This window comes from Corvus kubaryi, unplaced genomic scaffold (genome assembly GCF_017639235.1).
Source record: "Corvus kubaryi isolate FWS band 111438036 unplaced genomic scaffold, C.kubaryi_AGA036_p1.0 37392, whole genome shotgun sequence".
In the NCBI taxonomy this organism is placed as follows: domain Eukaryota; kingdom Metazoa; phylum Chordata; class Aves; order Passeriformes; family Corvidae; genus Corvus; species Corvus kubaryi.
This window is the reverse complement of record NW_024581131.1, coordinates 4,333,510-4,347,887: the sequence shown is the minus strand read 5'-3', so window position 1 is coordinate 4,347,887 and position 14,378 is coordinate 4,333,510. Positions and strand designations below refer to the sequence as shown.

The 14,378-nt window shown below is 40.5% G+C and overlaps 1 protein-coding gene and 2 non-coding genes across 6 annotated transcripts in view; all 3 read right to left on the bottom strand.

The window, feature by feature from the left end:
- The window catches only part of NAP1L4 (nucleosome assembly protein 1 like 4), a 28,290-nt gene extending 15,707 nt beyond the window's left edge, over positions 1-12,583 (bottom strand). For 3 of the 4 annotated variants that reach the window (XR_006017762.1, XR_006017761.1, XM_042038368.1), the window contains exons 1-7: positions 8,594-8,625; positions 7,421-7,482; positions 5,890-5,989; positions 4,815-4,956; positions 4,625-4,711; positions 2,946-3,065; positions 2,291-2,362 (exon numbers count right to left, since the gene is read on the bottom strand). Coding sequence is in view for 2 of the 4 variants with exons in the window: in XM_042038368.1 (XP_041894302.1) it covers positions 2,291-2,362; positions 2,946-3,065; positions 4,625-4,711; positions 4,815-4,956; positions 5,890-5,989; positions 7,421-7,482; positions 8,594-8,607 (597 nt within the window). In the remaining 2 variants the exon portion in view is untranslated. Of the gene's footprint in view, positions 1-2,290; positions 2,363-2,945; positions 3,066-4,624; positions 4,712-4,814; positions 4,957-5,889; positions 5,990-7,420; positions 7,483-8,593; positions 8,626-12,481 lie in introns of those variants that run through there. The other variant, XM_042038369.1, reaches the window with a different exon arrangement.
- Positions 968-1,087, bottom strand: LOC121669638. The gene has a single exon (XR_006017827.1). It is a non-coding gene; the product is annotated as a small nucleolar RNA SNORA54 (small nucleolar RNA).
- Positions 4,296-4,423, bottom strand: LOC121669639. The gene has a single exon (XR_006017828.1). It is a non-coding gene; the product is annotated as a small nucleolar RNA SNORA54 (small nucleolar RNA).
- Positions 12,584-14,378: the final 1,795 nt, after the last annotated feature.

Here is a 14,378-nt window from a genome sequence, read left to right as displayed (position 1 = left end):
GCACTACACTGGAATATCTGTGTTTGACTTCATATTGCCTATTTCAGCTTTACTCCCCTTTAAAGCAATTCAAGACAGCTGCATGGTTTGGAGGCTGCCTTCAGCAAAGACTAATCTCTCTCTGGCAAACATGCTCAGGGGAAGAGTTACAAACTTAGCTTATCCACTACCAGTGACGAACACCATACCCAAATAATCCCATAAACCATCACTGGGGCTATAAATAACCAACCAGTGGCACTACTTTGCATGCAGGATCCCAAGGGCTAGCAAGACAAAAATATCTGTACAGACTGCATTTCAGCATTTCATTGTATACCTGCTAATTAAGAAACAAGAGGCTTCAAGCTTCACATAGTATTTGAAGTCTTGTAATGACCTTTCCAGCACTCTTTATTTGGACACCTCTGGGGTTTTTTTTATCAGCTATGTTCTCAGGAAGTTCAAAAAAAGAAAACTTCTCTTTTTTAAGCTATTTAAGTTATACCCAGATGCACCATCCAGATCTGAATATGCTAGCTAAGAATCCTGATGTCCAAATACATACGTAAATAGAAATTATAATTATAAAATACATGTAAGTTTATCCATATGATTATAAATAAGTAAAAGCAAATAGCAATGGAATCACTTATGCTTCACGCAGATAAAAGTTTCTATGTGCAGGCCATAACAAACAGGACTTTGAAGCACTTTAACTTAAGTCAGGTAAATCCACTTTTGGAGTACCATAACTACAGTTAATTGTTTTGGGTGAACAGTAAATCAGAAAATTCCTAATTATCATGTATTTCTTTAGCAGCAAAACCTAATTCCTAGCAGAATTAGTGCATCTGTGACACTCTGGTTATGTGAAGTTCTTACAGTACAAAGCTACCACTGCTGCCCCAATTTTCTACAGAGAATTGCAGATAAGACAGTCACACAGCTGCAGAACAGGTTTTACTCAAGCAGTTAGGAACACATCCTTTGTCTCCAAATACAGAAGGGACATGGAATTTGTCAGCCTTCCATTTCTGGATTTAATGTAGCACTGGAATGGAACCATTGACAGAAAAATGCTGTCAAAAGGTTACGAACAGTGCAAGACCAGATAAATCCCTTGTTTCAATAGTTCTCCAACTTAAGGTACTGTAAAACAAAGCTGAATGAGAGCATAAAAATGATAGGCAAAAAAACCTATCCCCATCTCATCCAGATGCCACTGAATAGATATGCTTCAAGATAAAAACAGCCAGCTTCTTAGAATACCTTACTTTGTGCTTAGACAATTCATTTTCTTCATAAAACTCATATCCTCTCCTTAAGCCCCAGCAGTATTTAGAAACTTAATTCTCAGTTTTCCTCAGCCATACTACTTTCTTGCCTATTATCAGCTTGAGTTTCTGGACTAGTAGAAGAAAACAGTAAGGACTAAAAAACAAAACACAAAAAACCCCAAACCAACTTTTTATTAACCTTTAAAAGCTATTCTGAGAAAGTACGTCCATCTTTCTTATGGGACTGTTCAATGAAGCTTGTCTTGCATTTATATCAGACATTGTCAGAAGACCATAACTCCGTAAGGCAAAACAAAAAATACCAAATATAAGAAAAAAGCCACAATGATAAAATTTAAAGAAAGTATGTGTAGGCTCCAATTCCATCATTCTCCCTGCCTCCCCATCAAAGACAATTGAAGGAATAAGTATAGTCTGCATAAATTGAATAAGCAGCAGAACAACTTCTTTTCAACAACCACAGAGTCTGTTTCTGTACATTGAACTTAAACAAGAAAACAATTTCCAAAATTAAAGTTGTACTTTAAGAAATACTCATTAGATACACTTTTAAAATTCTATCTATTTTCTATTCTTTTCAACAGGTACAGTATTCATAATAATTGTCTTTGATTAGTATTACCAAGTCACATCTCCTCATTTGATAAAATATTTGATACCCAGAATTTTACCCACAATTCATTTTCAAATCAAAAACAGCGATGTAATTGTATTACTAAGAGCAGCTACACTTGAATTTGAGAGAGAAAAAGAAAGCAAAAAACTAGACAGAATTGGGCCAGAATTTTAATCTACAACCTACAGTAATGTCAGAGCTGTCCAGGCTAAGAATGAAAGAGCAAAGAGTCAGGAAAGCTGAAGATAAATCTTTACAAGGCAAAGCATGAAAATACTACTTTAGAAAGAAAGCTCACACACACAATACAGCCAAAGAGAGCTGAATGAATATTTTGGAATGCTGTTCACTTCATTACTACAATCTTCATGAGAAACAAGCCAAGAAAACTCACCATAGGCTGTCCTGGTTCAGAAAACTTAACTTTAATATCCTGCAGATGTTTCAAGATAGGTTCATCATATTCCTAAGCAAAAAAGAAGTAAAATCCAATTCAGCAGGCAATATTTAGAACAACAGCCTCTTCCCAAGCAAAAACCAAAGTCTGTAACTAATTCAACAATTTCAGCTGAAGTAAAGATCTGGATCTAAATTTCTTAATCATAGCTGCAAACACTATGTGCCAAATTCTCAATCATTAGGCCTTGTCTTCAGTAAACAATGCTGCCAGGATGTATTACTGAAAATACAGTAACTTCATTCAGGGTATTTATTGCCAGTGAGATTCACAGGAAGACACACTCCAGGGAATTCCTCTTTAACAGCATTAAAAGCAATTAATACAAGTGCAGGCATAACTACCTAAGCTATTTAACATTAATTCAACCAATCCATGGGTATTCCTATAACATCCTTGCAAAAATAATCCTTTATGGACTAAACTAAAAATGCTTGTCCATCATTAGCCTTTCAAGCATCTACAGGGATTCCAAAGCCTCAGAAGATTTGGTGTTTCACATACATTCCATGAGAATCGATTGACTACTAATGGGAAAAGCAGCAATTAATTTAACACAACAGAAGTTGCTCATTTCAGAGCAGAAACTTACTTGTACTAATTCACTTAGCATATCTACATTCCTAAAGATAGTAAACCAGAAGTCTGGAATTCCTTTGACATTTGTCTCTTCTGCTTTTTCGTCTATTACCACTGCATTTTTCAGGTCTCCCTGGGAAAGAAATACAGAAACAGCCAAGAAATTAAATTGTGACTTTTTAGTATATTCAATAAACAGAGACAGCAGTAGAAAACAATTGCCATCTCTGAAACTGTGCTTAAGGAACATTTGAAATCTACTTTTTTTGCCTCTGTAAATCAAGTTAAGAGATACAAGATTTATTTACGCAACTAAACATATACACATTTAATTTGGATTTACTTTCAATTCATTTGAAATTCTTCTATATGAAGACTAAGTAGATCAAGTGTCTGCTTCACTGATTTGACAAACAGAAATAATTAAAACACTTTCTATCTTTCTATAAAGAGAAAAAAATATAAATGCCTATTTTTCTATTAATCGCCTTTTTGTAGCTCCAGAAGCCATCTACAGCATTTAATCTAAAAATTTAAAATTTAACACTGCCCTCTGAAATGCTGTTTCAGCTTCCCAATTTTGCAGAATACTTGTAAAGTTGTCTTTCATGGGTATTTTTCATTATTATGCTGTGTCCGATTATTACTCTTTTGGGAAATAGGATGCCCTCCACATAACTCATGTCAAATGTTATAAAACAGAAGAATGACTCAGTCATTTCTCAATCCCAAACAACCCTGGAAATTGGGAGTGTCAATTAGTTGTATTGCACCTTTCCTTTTACACCACTAGATAGCAGCAGATATTTAAGATGGTTTTGGCAGTTACTTGGGTTATGACAAGCCAAGAATATGAAGCTGCAGTTTACTTCCCATCCAGACATTTTTCTGGTTTTATTGTGTGGAATTTGGCCTGTCAATGCTGTATTTACGCAGAGCCTAAGGAACGGTTTTTTCTCATGCACATGGAGTACTGTGTCATGCTAAATCTCAGGAGATCAGTAAAAACAAAGAGAACAATTCACTTTGAATACAGAACAGCATCCAAAAAAAAAAAAAAAAAACAACAAAAAAACAACACAAAAAACCAGAAGAAATCAGGCTAAGGAAAAAAGCAAAGAAAACCTGACAGAATGGCAAACAGTTTTCTAAGTAGGTCGCTTTCCTGAGACAAAGCCTGAGCACACATCTCCAGAAATGATGCTGGGAAAGTAACAGGCAGCCTACAGACTATATTATGCCTCCTAAATCTAGACAGCTCCTACTCAGTAGACAAGTAGGAATCCACCAGCCAGCACACATTATATTAGCTCTGTGACTGTGTGCCAAGTGTCTCACCTGTATTCATGAAAATGAAAGCTAATGATGTCCCCCAAAATAATGGGGACAGGCAGAGAAACAACCAGCCTTTTATTATCTTGGGGTTTCATGTAGCACTGGAATGGAACCCATTAGCAGGAAGATGCTGTTAACAGGTTACGAACAGTGCCAACAAAGGCAACTCCTCGATTCCCTCAAGCCACAGATTTTTTGAAAAAAGACTGAACTAAAAGTTTAGAAGCTTTCACTGGACATAACAGTGTCTTCATCACAAGAACATATCACTGACACAAAAGTCTTTCAATGGCAAGAACAGGAATTTAACTCTGACAACCTGATATATCCATAGTTTATGACCCAGCTTGTACTCACAGCCAGTTTTTCTTCTTCCTCATTTTCACTGTGCCATTCTGACTCTGCATCTGTGGGTTCAGCTTCCCCATTAATAAACTCTCTTCTCTGTGTTAAAAAAAAACAAAGAATGTAATTGAAGATGCAAAACTATGTATATGCAACCAGAACTGACAGGAACAAAGAAAAATTATATACATAGTTTTCCCACCTTATCAAAAAGAGGTTGATAGAGTGCTGCGTATTTTCTCTCTAAATCATGTACTTCTTCATAGAATTTAGCTTCTATATGGGCACATTTCACCTGGAGCTTTTTCAAGGCATCAATTCTTCTTATCACTGCTTTTGGAAAACTAAAAACCAACATTATTTAAGGTTTAAAGTTAGTTGCCTCACCATTATTTCACATATTACTGCAAAATAAGCTGCTTACAACTATGTGCAATTTTTAAATAAAAGGCTTATGTCAAATATACATGTTTCTCCAAAACCTACTTCAAAAAGTTGAAAGAATCCTCTCCTACCCAAGTTGTTCTCAAAGGTGTTATCTTCTGTTCCATTTCCTGGGACCACTACCCTCCCCCGTGTAGTTCAGAGATCAGAAATGAATACCTTGTTTACACCTAAACTCTGAGACTAGATTTGTGTTGATCCATCTATGAAAACTAAGAACTGTGCATTCTACAGGGAAAGCTTTGAATCACAGGTCACACTCTGAAAGAACACACTGCCCATCTGCACTTTAGATTATTGAACACTTAGATGCAATTATGTAAAAAGAACACTTGATAGAACTTATGTCTTTTCTAAAAAAAGGTCTACAGCCAGCTATTCTTAGTCAAGAAATAAAAGCATAAGTATTTATTAAAGGCAATATTTAAGTCTACTTTACAGTCAATATAAAACTAAGCTTCAAACTAGGGATATACAGGTCCTGAGCTTTCCATTACATCCTGGACAGCAATCTTACAGAAATCACCAATCAATGCAGCACATGCCCTGTCAGAGTAAGGGTCAGAGAGGGAAACAAAGGAGGGGAGGGGAGTTATTCCTATCCAAAACAATAATGGCCACAGAAAATACTGAACTGCACAAAATTTTGTTTGCAAGTTTGCATAAGCTAAAACTTCACTCTTCCTTCCAAAAGTAAGCCACTGTGAATCATGGGTTAAATAAACCATTTTTCTTAGTGAAGCATTTATTCTAATTTCCTACCTCAATTACACAGTAATAATATTCTATTATGCTTTCAGTCTTGCAAGAATTTTATCATGCTCAGTACTTACGTTTCAATGTAACTTGAAGGAGTAAGTGATGTGTTGTCAAGACGTTCCTGAAGAGCTGCAAGGACCTGTGGATTTTGCATCACTTGGTCTGCCAGCTTTTCTATGAAGACAGAAAACCACATTCAAACAAATCTGCATAGATTTATAGCACGTTTGTCATACTGTGTCTTACAGCAGTCACAGGAAAAATACTCATTATTTTCACACTTCAAATAACACCACTGTAGTTAACTAATAACACAAACAATTACTTCAGGACCAGATTTCAGGAATATAAAGTTGGATAATGATAGAAAAAGCATTTTTCTCTTTGCAAATCTATCTGTTGCTTTTACAAGCAAGTAGTACATTGCCAACACAAGCAAATTTCCTGTTTTCCCTTTATGTGAGAAAGTGCAAACCGGAGTTTCTCTATCCTCCCTCTATATTAGCTGTACCTTAAAACCCACATATAAATTTGCAAGAGGAGAACCACTGAATTCCACTTCCAAGACATATCTTCCAGTTAGCGTGACTCCCGAAAACCCTGCCAGCTACTTTGTGTACTGGACAATAAAGCAGCATAGCACTGTAACCTTGGCAACTACTGATTTTTTACATCATTATGATTTTACAATCTGTAAGACTCCCCAGTCATCACAACACTTCACAGAAGACTATTTTTCAGGAGGTCAAATCTAAAATGCTTCTGGTTAGGAGTGAAAAAACCCTTACTAATAACCACACATGGTGTCATGGTGGGAAGACCTTTGCTTTTCACATCTTTCCCTTCTTTCTCAGTGCTCTTCTCCCCAGACGTTAAGAGGCTGATAAATTGCATAGAACTAACATTGTGAAGCTTTTATATGCTTGTGTGTTGCTTTGTTTTTCTCATTTATTTGGGGTTTTGTTGTTGTTTTTTATCAATCCAACTTCACTGTAAGAAGTATTCAATGGTGCCTAACAGTTCTCATGTGATTTCCAATTGCCAGTTACAAAGCATTTCTTAAAAAAAAAGAAATAGGTAATGAAGGAGACCTAAAGAACATCCAGTGACCACATTTCACTATAATTCACAAATTTGAGTATTTGGAGAAACAATGGAACTGTAGCTTTTCTGCACACAGAAGTATTAATTTGAAAAACACTATTCAACAGTCATCTGTAACCTTGCTACTGGAGAACAAAAACTTCCAAGAGGACATATTATAAAGATGCATTTTCTGAGAAACAAGACACTAAAAAACTAGCATCCAAAGAGAACAGTTCATTTTGATAATTATGACAAATACACATTGTTACAAGCCAGCCTTTGCAGGCCTTATTCCAACTGTCTAGTGGGACATTTTGTGCAATGGTAAAGCACCACAGTCACAACACATGCAAAAATACAGCCTTCACTCTGGTTTTGGCTGCAATAAATATGGAAAACATCAGAAAGTGAACAGCCTAAAAACCATTGTTTTGCTTACAGCTGTGAATAAATGTTCAGCTTTAACTGCAAAGGCTTATTCCACTTCTGTAACGTTACCTACTACTACGCATTTCTTACCTTTTTTGTTGCTTGCATTTTTAGCAGCCTCCAGGGAATCTGAAGCAGTATCTTCTGTTTTACTAAAAGAATTCAAAAGGTAACATATTAAAATAGCATCACATTACAAAAATGTTAACATTTAAGAAGAAGTTATTCTGAATTTTCAATTTACTACATACATGTTATATAGACAAGTATGCCAATAAAAGACATATTTATGTCTTCAAGCTTGTGAAAACTCAAAGGTTTGGATATGAAACTAGATCTCCAAAGATGAATAGGATGCAATGGCAAGGAAAGGTAAGGCCAAAAAAAAAGAAACAAACCAACCTCAAAACAAAACATAACAAGCCCACAACAAAAACCTTTGAGAGATAAATTCATCTCATTAGGTCAATGGGTGGCCATTCATGTGTATGATTCAGTCTGTGAATCATGTGGCCATTCACTCTGCACAGGAAAATGTTATTATTCACAAATGAGAATATGAGACACTTTTAGTGTGACGAAGAAAAACCTAAGAAAGTACGCAGGTATGAAAGGAAGACGAACAAAGAGGTAAAAGCTCTGTTTCCAACTTCTCTAACAAGCTGTTTTGATTAAAAAATTCTCTTCTACTCTAAAAGAGAGTAGAGATGTCCTCCCCATCTCCCTGCCACAATGTCTTCCATCACACTTCATGTGCTGGAGGGAGAGGGCCCAGCATGAGTCAACAGCCAGCCAGCTTTCCCTGTGCTCCCTGCCAGTTTAGAGGTCACAAAATGAACACTGGATATTGCTGAAATTAACCCTAACTCACACACAAAACCAGAAGAGATATCACATATACAAACGGGTATTATCAGGTACCGGACAGACCAGCTTATCCAGCACTGCAAGACTCAGAAGAGCAGCAGCACATACGGACTTGCAGCAGCTGCATAAAAATACTGTATGTTCAAAAAATACTACATAAACTAGAAAAAAACGGTGCCTTTTGCATGCTTAAATTACACAGATTAGAGAAAGACTGAGGCTCTTCAGTTCTTTAGAGCATTTAGAAAAACATTACCATTTTATTCTTATCCAAGTTTAGTAAGCCACTCTTCACAGGTTAAAACAAAAACAAACAAAAACCTCTCTTGCAGAAGACCAGATATACAGCTGGCTCTAACTACCTTGATTTAATTTCAGGAAAACAGTCCAACATACCTGTTATCTGCCATCTGTGTGCCTGTATCCACCTGCAAGTTGAAAAGTAGTGTTTAAAAATACTTGAACAGTAATTTGTTTACCTCAACAGAAGATGAAAATAGAACAGGTCATTGTTTAAAACCTCAATACAAATTAACAGCTGCTGGTTTTGCTAAGAAATTCATTATGCATAATCCCTCACAGTAAACTAAATAGCTACCACAATACCCAACTCAAACTAAAAAGTTTTTGAACAGTCTGTCAGGTGGTTTAACCCTCCTAGAACTTATTTCTTCTGTTAAATACTCCAGATACTAATGCATTTCTGCACAGTCGTGGGTCTTCGGTCTGAAGATAAGTGCCACAGTTTCCTAGATTAGCTCTGCATTCTATCAAAAAAATAAGCCAAAGAGGAAGACAGAAATGTATTGTTTTCTAATTCCTTGACAGTATCACAGTAAATAATGAATTTTTCATCTCTGCCTATATAGCATACTTGAGCTATAAACAGTGGAAGTTCAAATGAATTACAATAACTTCCAAATGACTCTTTTATCACCGAAGCAGAAAAATATGTTTCACTTGTCTGTCTAATCAAGGTTATTTTTGTGAGTAGCTGCTTCTGATGCTCTACAATGTGCCTAAAACTGTTGCTAGATAAAGAGAAAAAAAACATTGAAGAGAAGAAAATTATTCATCAAGAGAAGGGGTTTTGACAGTAGCTAGGAAGGCATAAGCCCCTGTATAAAGATTTGCCTTGAATTTATTTATCAGGAGTCAGAAAGCCAAGAGGAAAGAGAGAAGTTAAAATCTCATTATTAACAATGATTGGAACCAAGTTTAGCACAGCTACCCCAACCCCCAATATCTAAATTAGCTCTCCTGAGAAACCAGAGGGAGCCAGATTGTCTAACTTATTCTGCTGTTCTTTGTTTTCTGGGTTGAAACAGCCAAGCCCGTACATGTATTTGAGTAACACAAATTGGGGGTTTTTACCCCCATTTTAAACAGCTGATCACCAATTCCAGTAATCACTCCCTACCATTCAGAAGCACAGGCAGTATTTTCCACTACCAAGCTTTCACGAAAGAAGACGTTAGTCTGCAAGTCAAATTCAGAACAAAAAGTAGCTTCAATCACTTGTCAGAGTTGACAGGTCTGATTTCTCTGGTTCTGTGAAGGCCAAACAGTCTGATCTCAGGCCCGGTTTCCAATAGAGGGCTACCAAAGAAGAACCTAAGTGCTAATGCCAACTTGAGCGGCAGCCCAGAGATTGCATGCACTCTCCCATCTGGAAAATGCTGAATCCTGCTCTAAGCTGCAAAAGCAACACTTTCACAACCATTTCAAACAGAGGTGAAAAGCTTTGGTAATTTTTGACAGCACTAACAGCGTACTTCAGGTTATTCCACAGGAAGTTGTTCACATCTCCCAAATAAGCCTAGGAGCCCACCCTACAGTTTAAGCCCAGGAACAAACAAAAGAGGCTTCTGGCAGAGTAGGTGTTCCACCAGCTCAAGCAGATTTACCTCCAAACTCTTCCTCTTGCCCTAAACGTAACAAGAGAAAGTGGCAATGCCAGCAATCACCTGCTAGAGCAAAACAGAAGATTTTTACAATGTTACAGGTGAAGAAATAAAGGAGCACAAATGAACCTTTCCTTCCTTGGCAACAGAAGACGGGGGAAAAAAAGATACAATTAAAAAGGTAAAACAGAGCAAATTGGCCTAATATCAGAGCTCAGCCAACAAGTTACATGATCCTAGTCACTATTAGAGGAGGCAACAGCAAGCAACTAAAAATGAGGACTCGCATTACTTAAAAATTATCCTCAAAGACTTGTGGCTTCCAACCTAGGCCCAGAGACAGAGCTAATGGAAAAGACTCTGCTCCACATATAAATTTTTGTGCTCAGCTGGTTGTGCTGTATTTCCTGCAGGGAACTACTTCTCAAGCCTGCTGATGGAAGACAAGATCCTCGTTCGTGTTTGGAAAACATGGAATAATGTTTTAATAGCAGTTGAATTCATCTCCACTGGAACAGACATGAATTGGGCATGTTCTGACAAAAGCCATTCACCCAAGTAACAAGAAACAACAAAAAAAAGAAAAAAGAAAAAAAGACACCATTCCCTGATGCAAATACATACTTCAAGTCTTGTTTCACTCCCTAGAGTTGTGCCTTTGGCAACTGGAAAGTAAAAAGAAGTATATAAATAAAGAAATAGAAGAAACTTCCTTAGAAGACAGCTTGTGATTCCCAGTTGCATTCCAGCTGTCTTGCACTGACTTCAGTGCCACGGAGTCACCAACAAAACTGTTCAAGACAAGCTGGTGAGGGCAGCAGAGGGGAGACAAAGGTAATTTTAGAGATAAAGGGCACACCAGTTGAAGAAGAACAGTACCAAAGTACTGAGCCTTCCTGTCCATCATCTTCGTTACCTTCCAAGCAAGTGAGCTCAGTTTTCAGCCAATAAAGACATGAAAAAGCAACCAGAACCCAAGGAAATAACAGCAGAAGGCATCATTATTATTACCACCAGTAAGAAGCCAAATTAGTGCCTCATTTCTTCTGGACAGTTCTCCGTTTTCAAATGACTCATGCAGATGAAGCTTTGGGGATAGAGGAGAGCAGATCAAGCCCCTGTCCCGCTGCTGTTGTTGCTACTGCTGCAACTTGTCTGGCACAACTATCAGACACCATCGTCATTTAAAACTGCAGGAAACTGTAAACTCAATGCACACTAGGATAGAAACAGTGCATTAAAAGGACGATATCCTGAAGGACACAAAGAAAAAATCTAGACACTGGCAAGACGTACTCAGAAGTGTACACAGAATAAATCTTCTCTGCCTTGCACAAACCTTCTAAACACAACTAAAATACAAAACAGGAAACTGAAAGGCTCCCGCCCACAGCTGTTAAGTGTTCTTCGTAACTACAACAAATCAGAAGGGAAAGTTGCAACTTCCGTTTCAGAGGCACTGGGATGTAACCCCGTGGGAAGCCACAAACGTAACAGTCTGATACTTTCTGTAATGATAGTAAGAAGCGATCATAACAAAATAGTTAAGGAAGAAGCTAATTAACCTGTTCGACAAGTCCCGAACATCAGCAATACTTAGGCTCACCTCGGAAGTTTTCTTATAGGAACACTATTTTGTTAAGAGAGGACCTCATAAAAATTTTCCTAGCGATTCTGTTTTCACCTGTAACTCCCACAATCGCTTCTCTACCTTTATATTTTGAAGCTTCGTGAGCAGATGTTACGGGAAGGGAGCCTAGCAAATCCTACGGGCACCAGTATTATGTGTAGTAAACAATCGCAGCAGCAGAGAAAATTTCAAACAAGCCCTCAACTGGGAGACAAGGAACTCGAAACGCAAACCCGAGCCCCTCGACTCGCCCGCCACGCTGCGGGAACACAACACCGTGGCTGAGGCCAGGCAAACGCATCGCACCCTAGCCAAGCGACGAAAGCCTTGACTCAACCCGAGCACGGCGGCGTGAGAGCGCCGGGGGCACCGCTGGCCACCAACAGCCCTCCCGCCCGCCTCCTCCCCCGCTCCCCCGGGAGGGCGGGGACAGGGCGGGCGCGCTGCCAGAAAAGCGCGGCCATACATGCGGCCGGAACCCCCGCGTTCCCCGCCGCCAGGCATGGAGCAAAGCGGGACCCCTTCCGCGGGCCCGAACTTCTCGAACCGGCCTTAAAAAGGGGCCGCGGCGGGCCGCGCGCAAACCCCTTCGGTTGGGCGGCTGCGGCCGCCGCCGTGCTCCGCCCCTGAGCGGGCCCAGACAGAATCCCCAGTCCCGCGCCGCAACGGCGGCGCCCGGTTCATTCCGTCCGCCGTCCCCGCCGGGTGCCGGGGACGCAGGGCCCAGAGCCCGGGGCCCCCCGCCCTCACCTGCCCGCGCCCCTCACGCCGCAGAGGCCGCAGCGCCGCCGGGCTCCTCGCAGCCTCCTCGCTCGGGCAGCGCCGCCGCCAACAAAGCCGCGTCCCATTGGCCGCGGCGCCGGCCCCTCCCTCAGCAAGGGCGCCGCTGATTGGCCCCGGCAGCGCCGCGGCCGCCACGCCGCACGCGGGCCATGTTGACTGTCCGGCGGCGCGGCGCTCGGCCAATCAGAGAGCGCGGGCGGGGGGCGCGCGGGGCCTCGAGCGCGCGCGGGGCGAGCTCGTGATGAGGGGCGGGGCGGGGCTGAGGGGGGGCGGCGCGTGCCCGCGACCTTAAAGTGACAGCAACACCCCTTTCCTCCTCGGTCCTCCAACTTCCATCAAAAAGTTATCTTCAGTAATCTGCAGGAACTTCCTGGACTATGTGTGCCGGGCCGTGCTGTCCCTCCAACAAATATCAGGGTGGCTGGAGCCCCACAGGAGAACCAGGGCCTGTGACCACGAGGCTGTTTCCAGCTGCCTCATCAACCTCCTCCTCCTGGTCTGGGCGCCGGTCCCAAACACCCACAACAGGGTCACCGTATCCGCCCTTAATTCTCATCCTAAACTCTCAACTCATTCATCTCTCCCTGGGTAGAGCTCAAGCAACTCCACCACCTCGCCTCTCTGACCTGTCCTCGAAAGTACACAGCCATCCATGACAACATTCCAGCCATGTGGGCTATCCCATCGTATCTCAGCGATCACACTGAGATCCCTCCATGCCTCAGTAGTTGCAATTTGTCACTAAGATTATTCATGCTGGGAGATTAGCCATGCAGTTTCTGAGGCACCGTGCCTGGCCTGTGAAACGTGGTGCTACTTTACAGCTCCTCTGCAGCGAAGGTGGATGCGGCAGTGCCCATCTTCTGCTCGGACACAATTCCCTGTTAAAGCAAGCCAAGAAAATCCCACTGTCAGCCCACGTTGTGCGTGCATGGCAGTCTGCAAGCATTGGTGTGAGGAACTGGGCAATTTCAGCACCTGGAGCCACTTCCAGAGTTTCAGTCATCTTTCACTCAATAGGAAAAAAATCTCTAACCCTTTTCTCCTGTCAGGGAATTCCCTTGTTCTAAAAAAAGGTTTTCTCCAGGTCTGCAGCTCGGATTTCTGTAACAACTAGTGTTTGGAAGCAATGAGAGCAACACTTTATAAATTAACGACTAGTCAATATATTAATGTTGGATTAAGTCATTTGTGATAGGAATTTAAGTTACAGGAATAACTAAGGAATCTTTGACTAAATAGATACCAATACTGTAATTAAAAATGAAACAATTTTGAAAAAACTGCAGGAATGTCATAGCCAGTTGCACAAACAAGCAGATTTCGTGGGCCAGAGGACATGTTCAGTGGAAGGTTCCCCTTTACTTTGCTTCCAGCTCCCTTTCCCTGTTTCTCCAACCCAGTCCTTTCTGTAACATCAGCAGGTTAACAGCCTTCTCATATTTCCATTAATCCTTAATTTTGGGGCAACTTTATTCATGGTAGTGGCTATGCCTGATTCTCAGTGTTCCAAAGAAGAGCATAATGAACTCTGAAAGAAGGGTTTATTTGAAGGTATTCCTACTCCACACTTTTGTGCTTGCTGCTGGCTCAGACCTATCAAGTATTTTTTAAGATTTTTCTGTCAATCACCATTTTGTTAAAAGCCACTCAGATGCTGAGTAAAAACTCCAAACTTTGTCTCCTACAAAGATGTAAGAGAGGTTTTGCCTGACTGTGAGATCTAGCTGCACCTTTCTGTGTTTGTATATCAAGGTAAACACACATTTCAATTACCTTACACCTCTGGATTTTTAGTATCCCTCTCCCAAGGCATTAAATCTCCCATGATCAATGAAGGATTTTCGCTGACTGCTGTCTAACC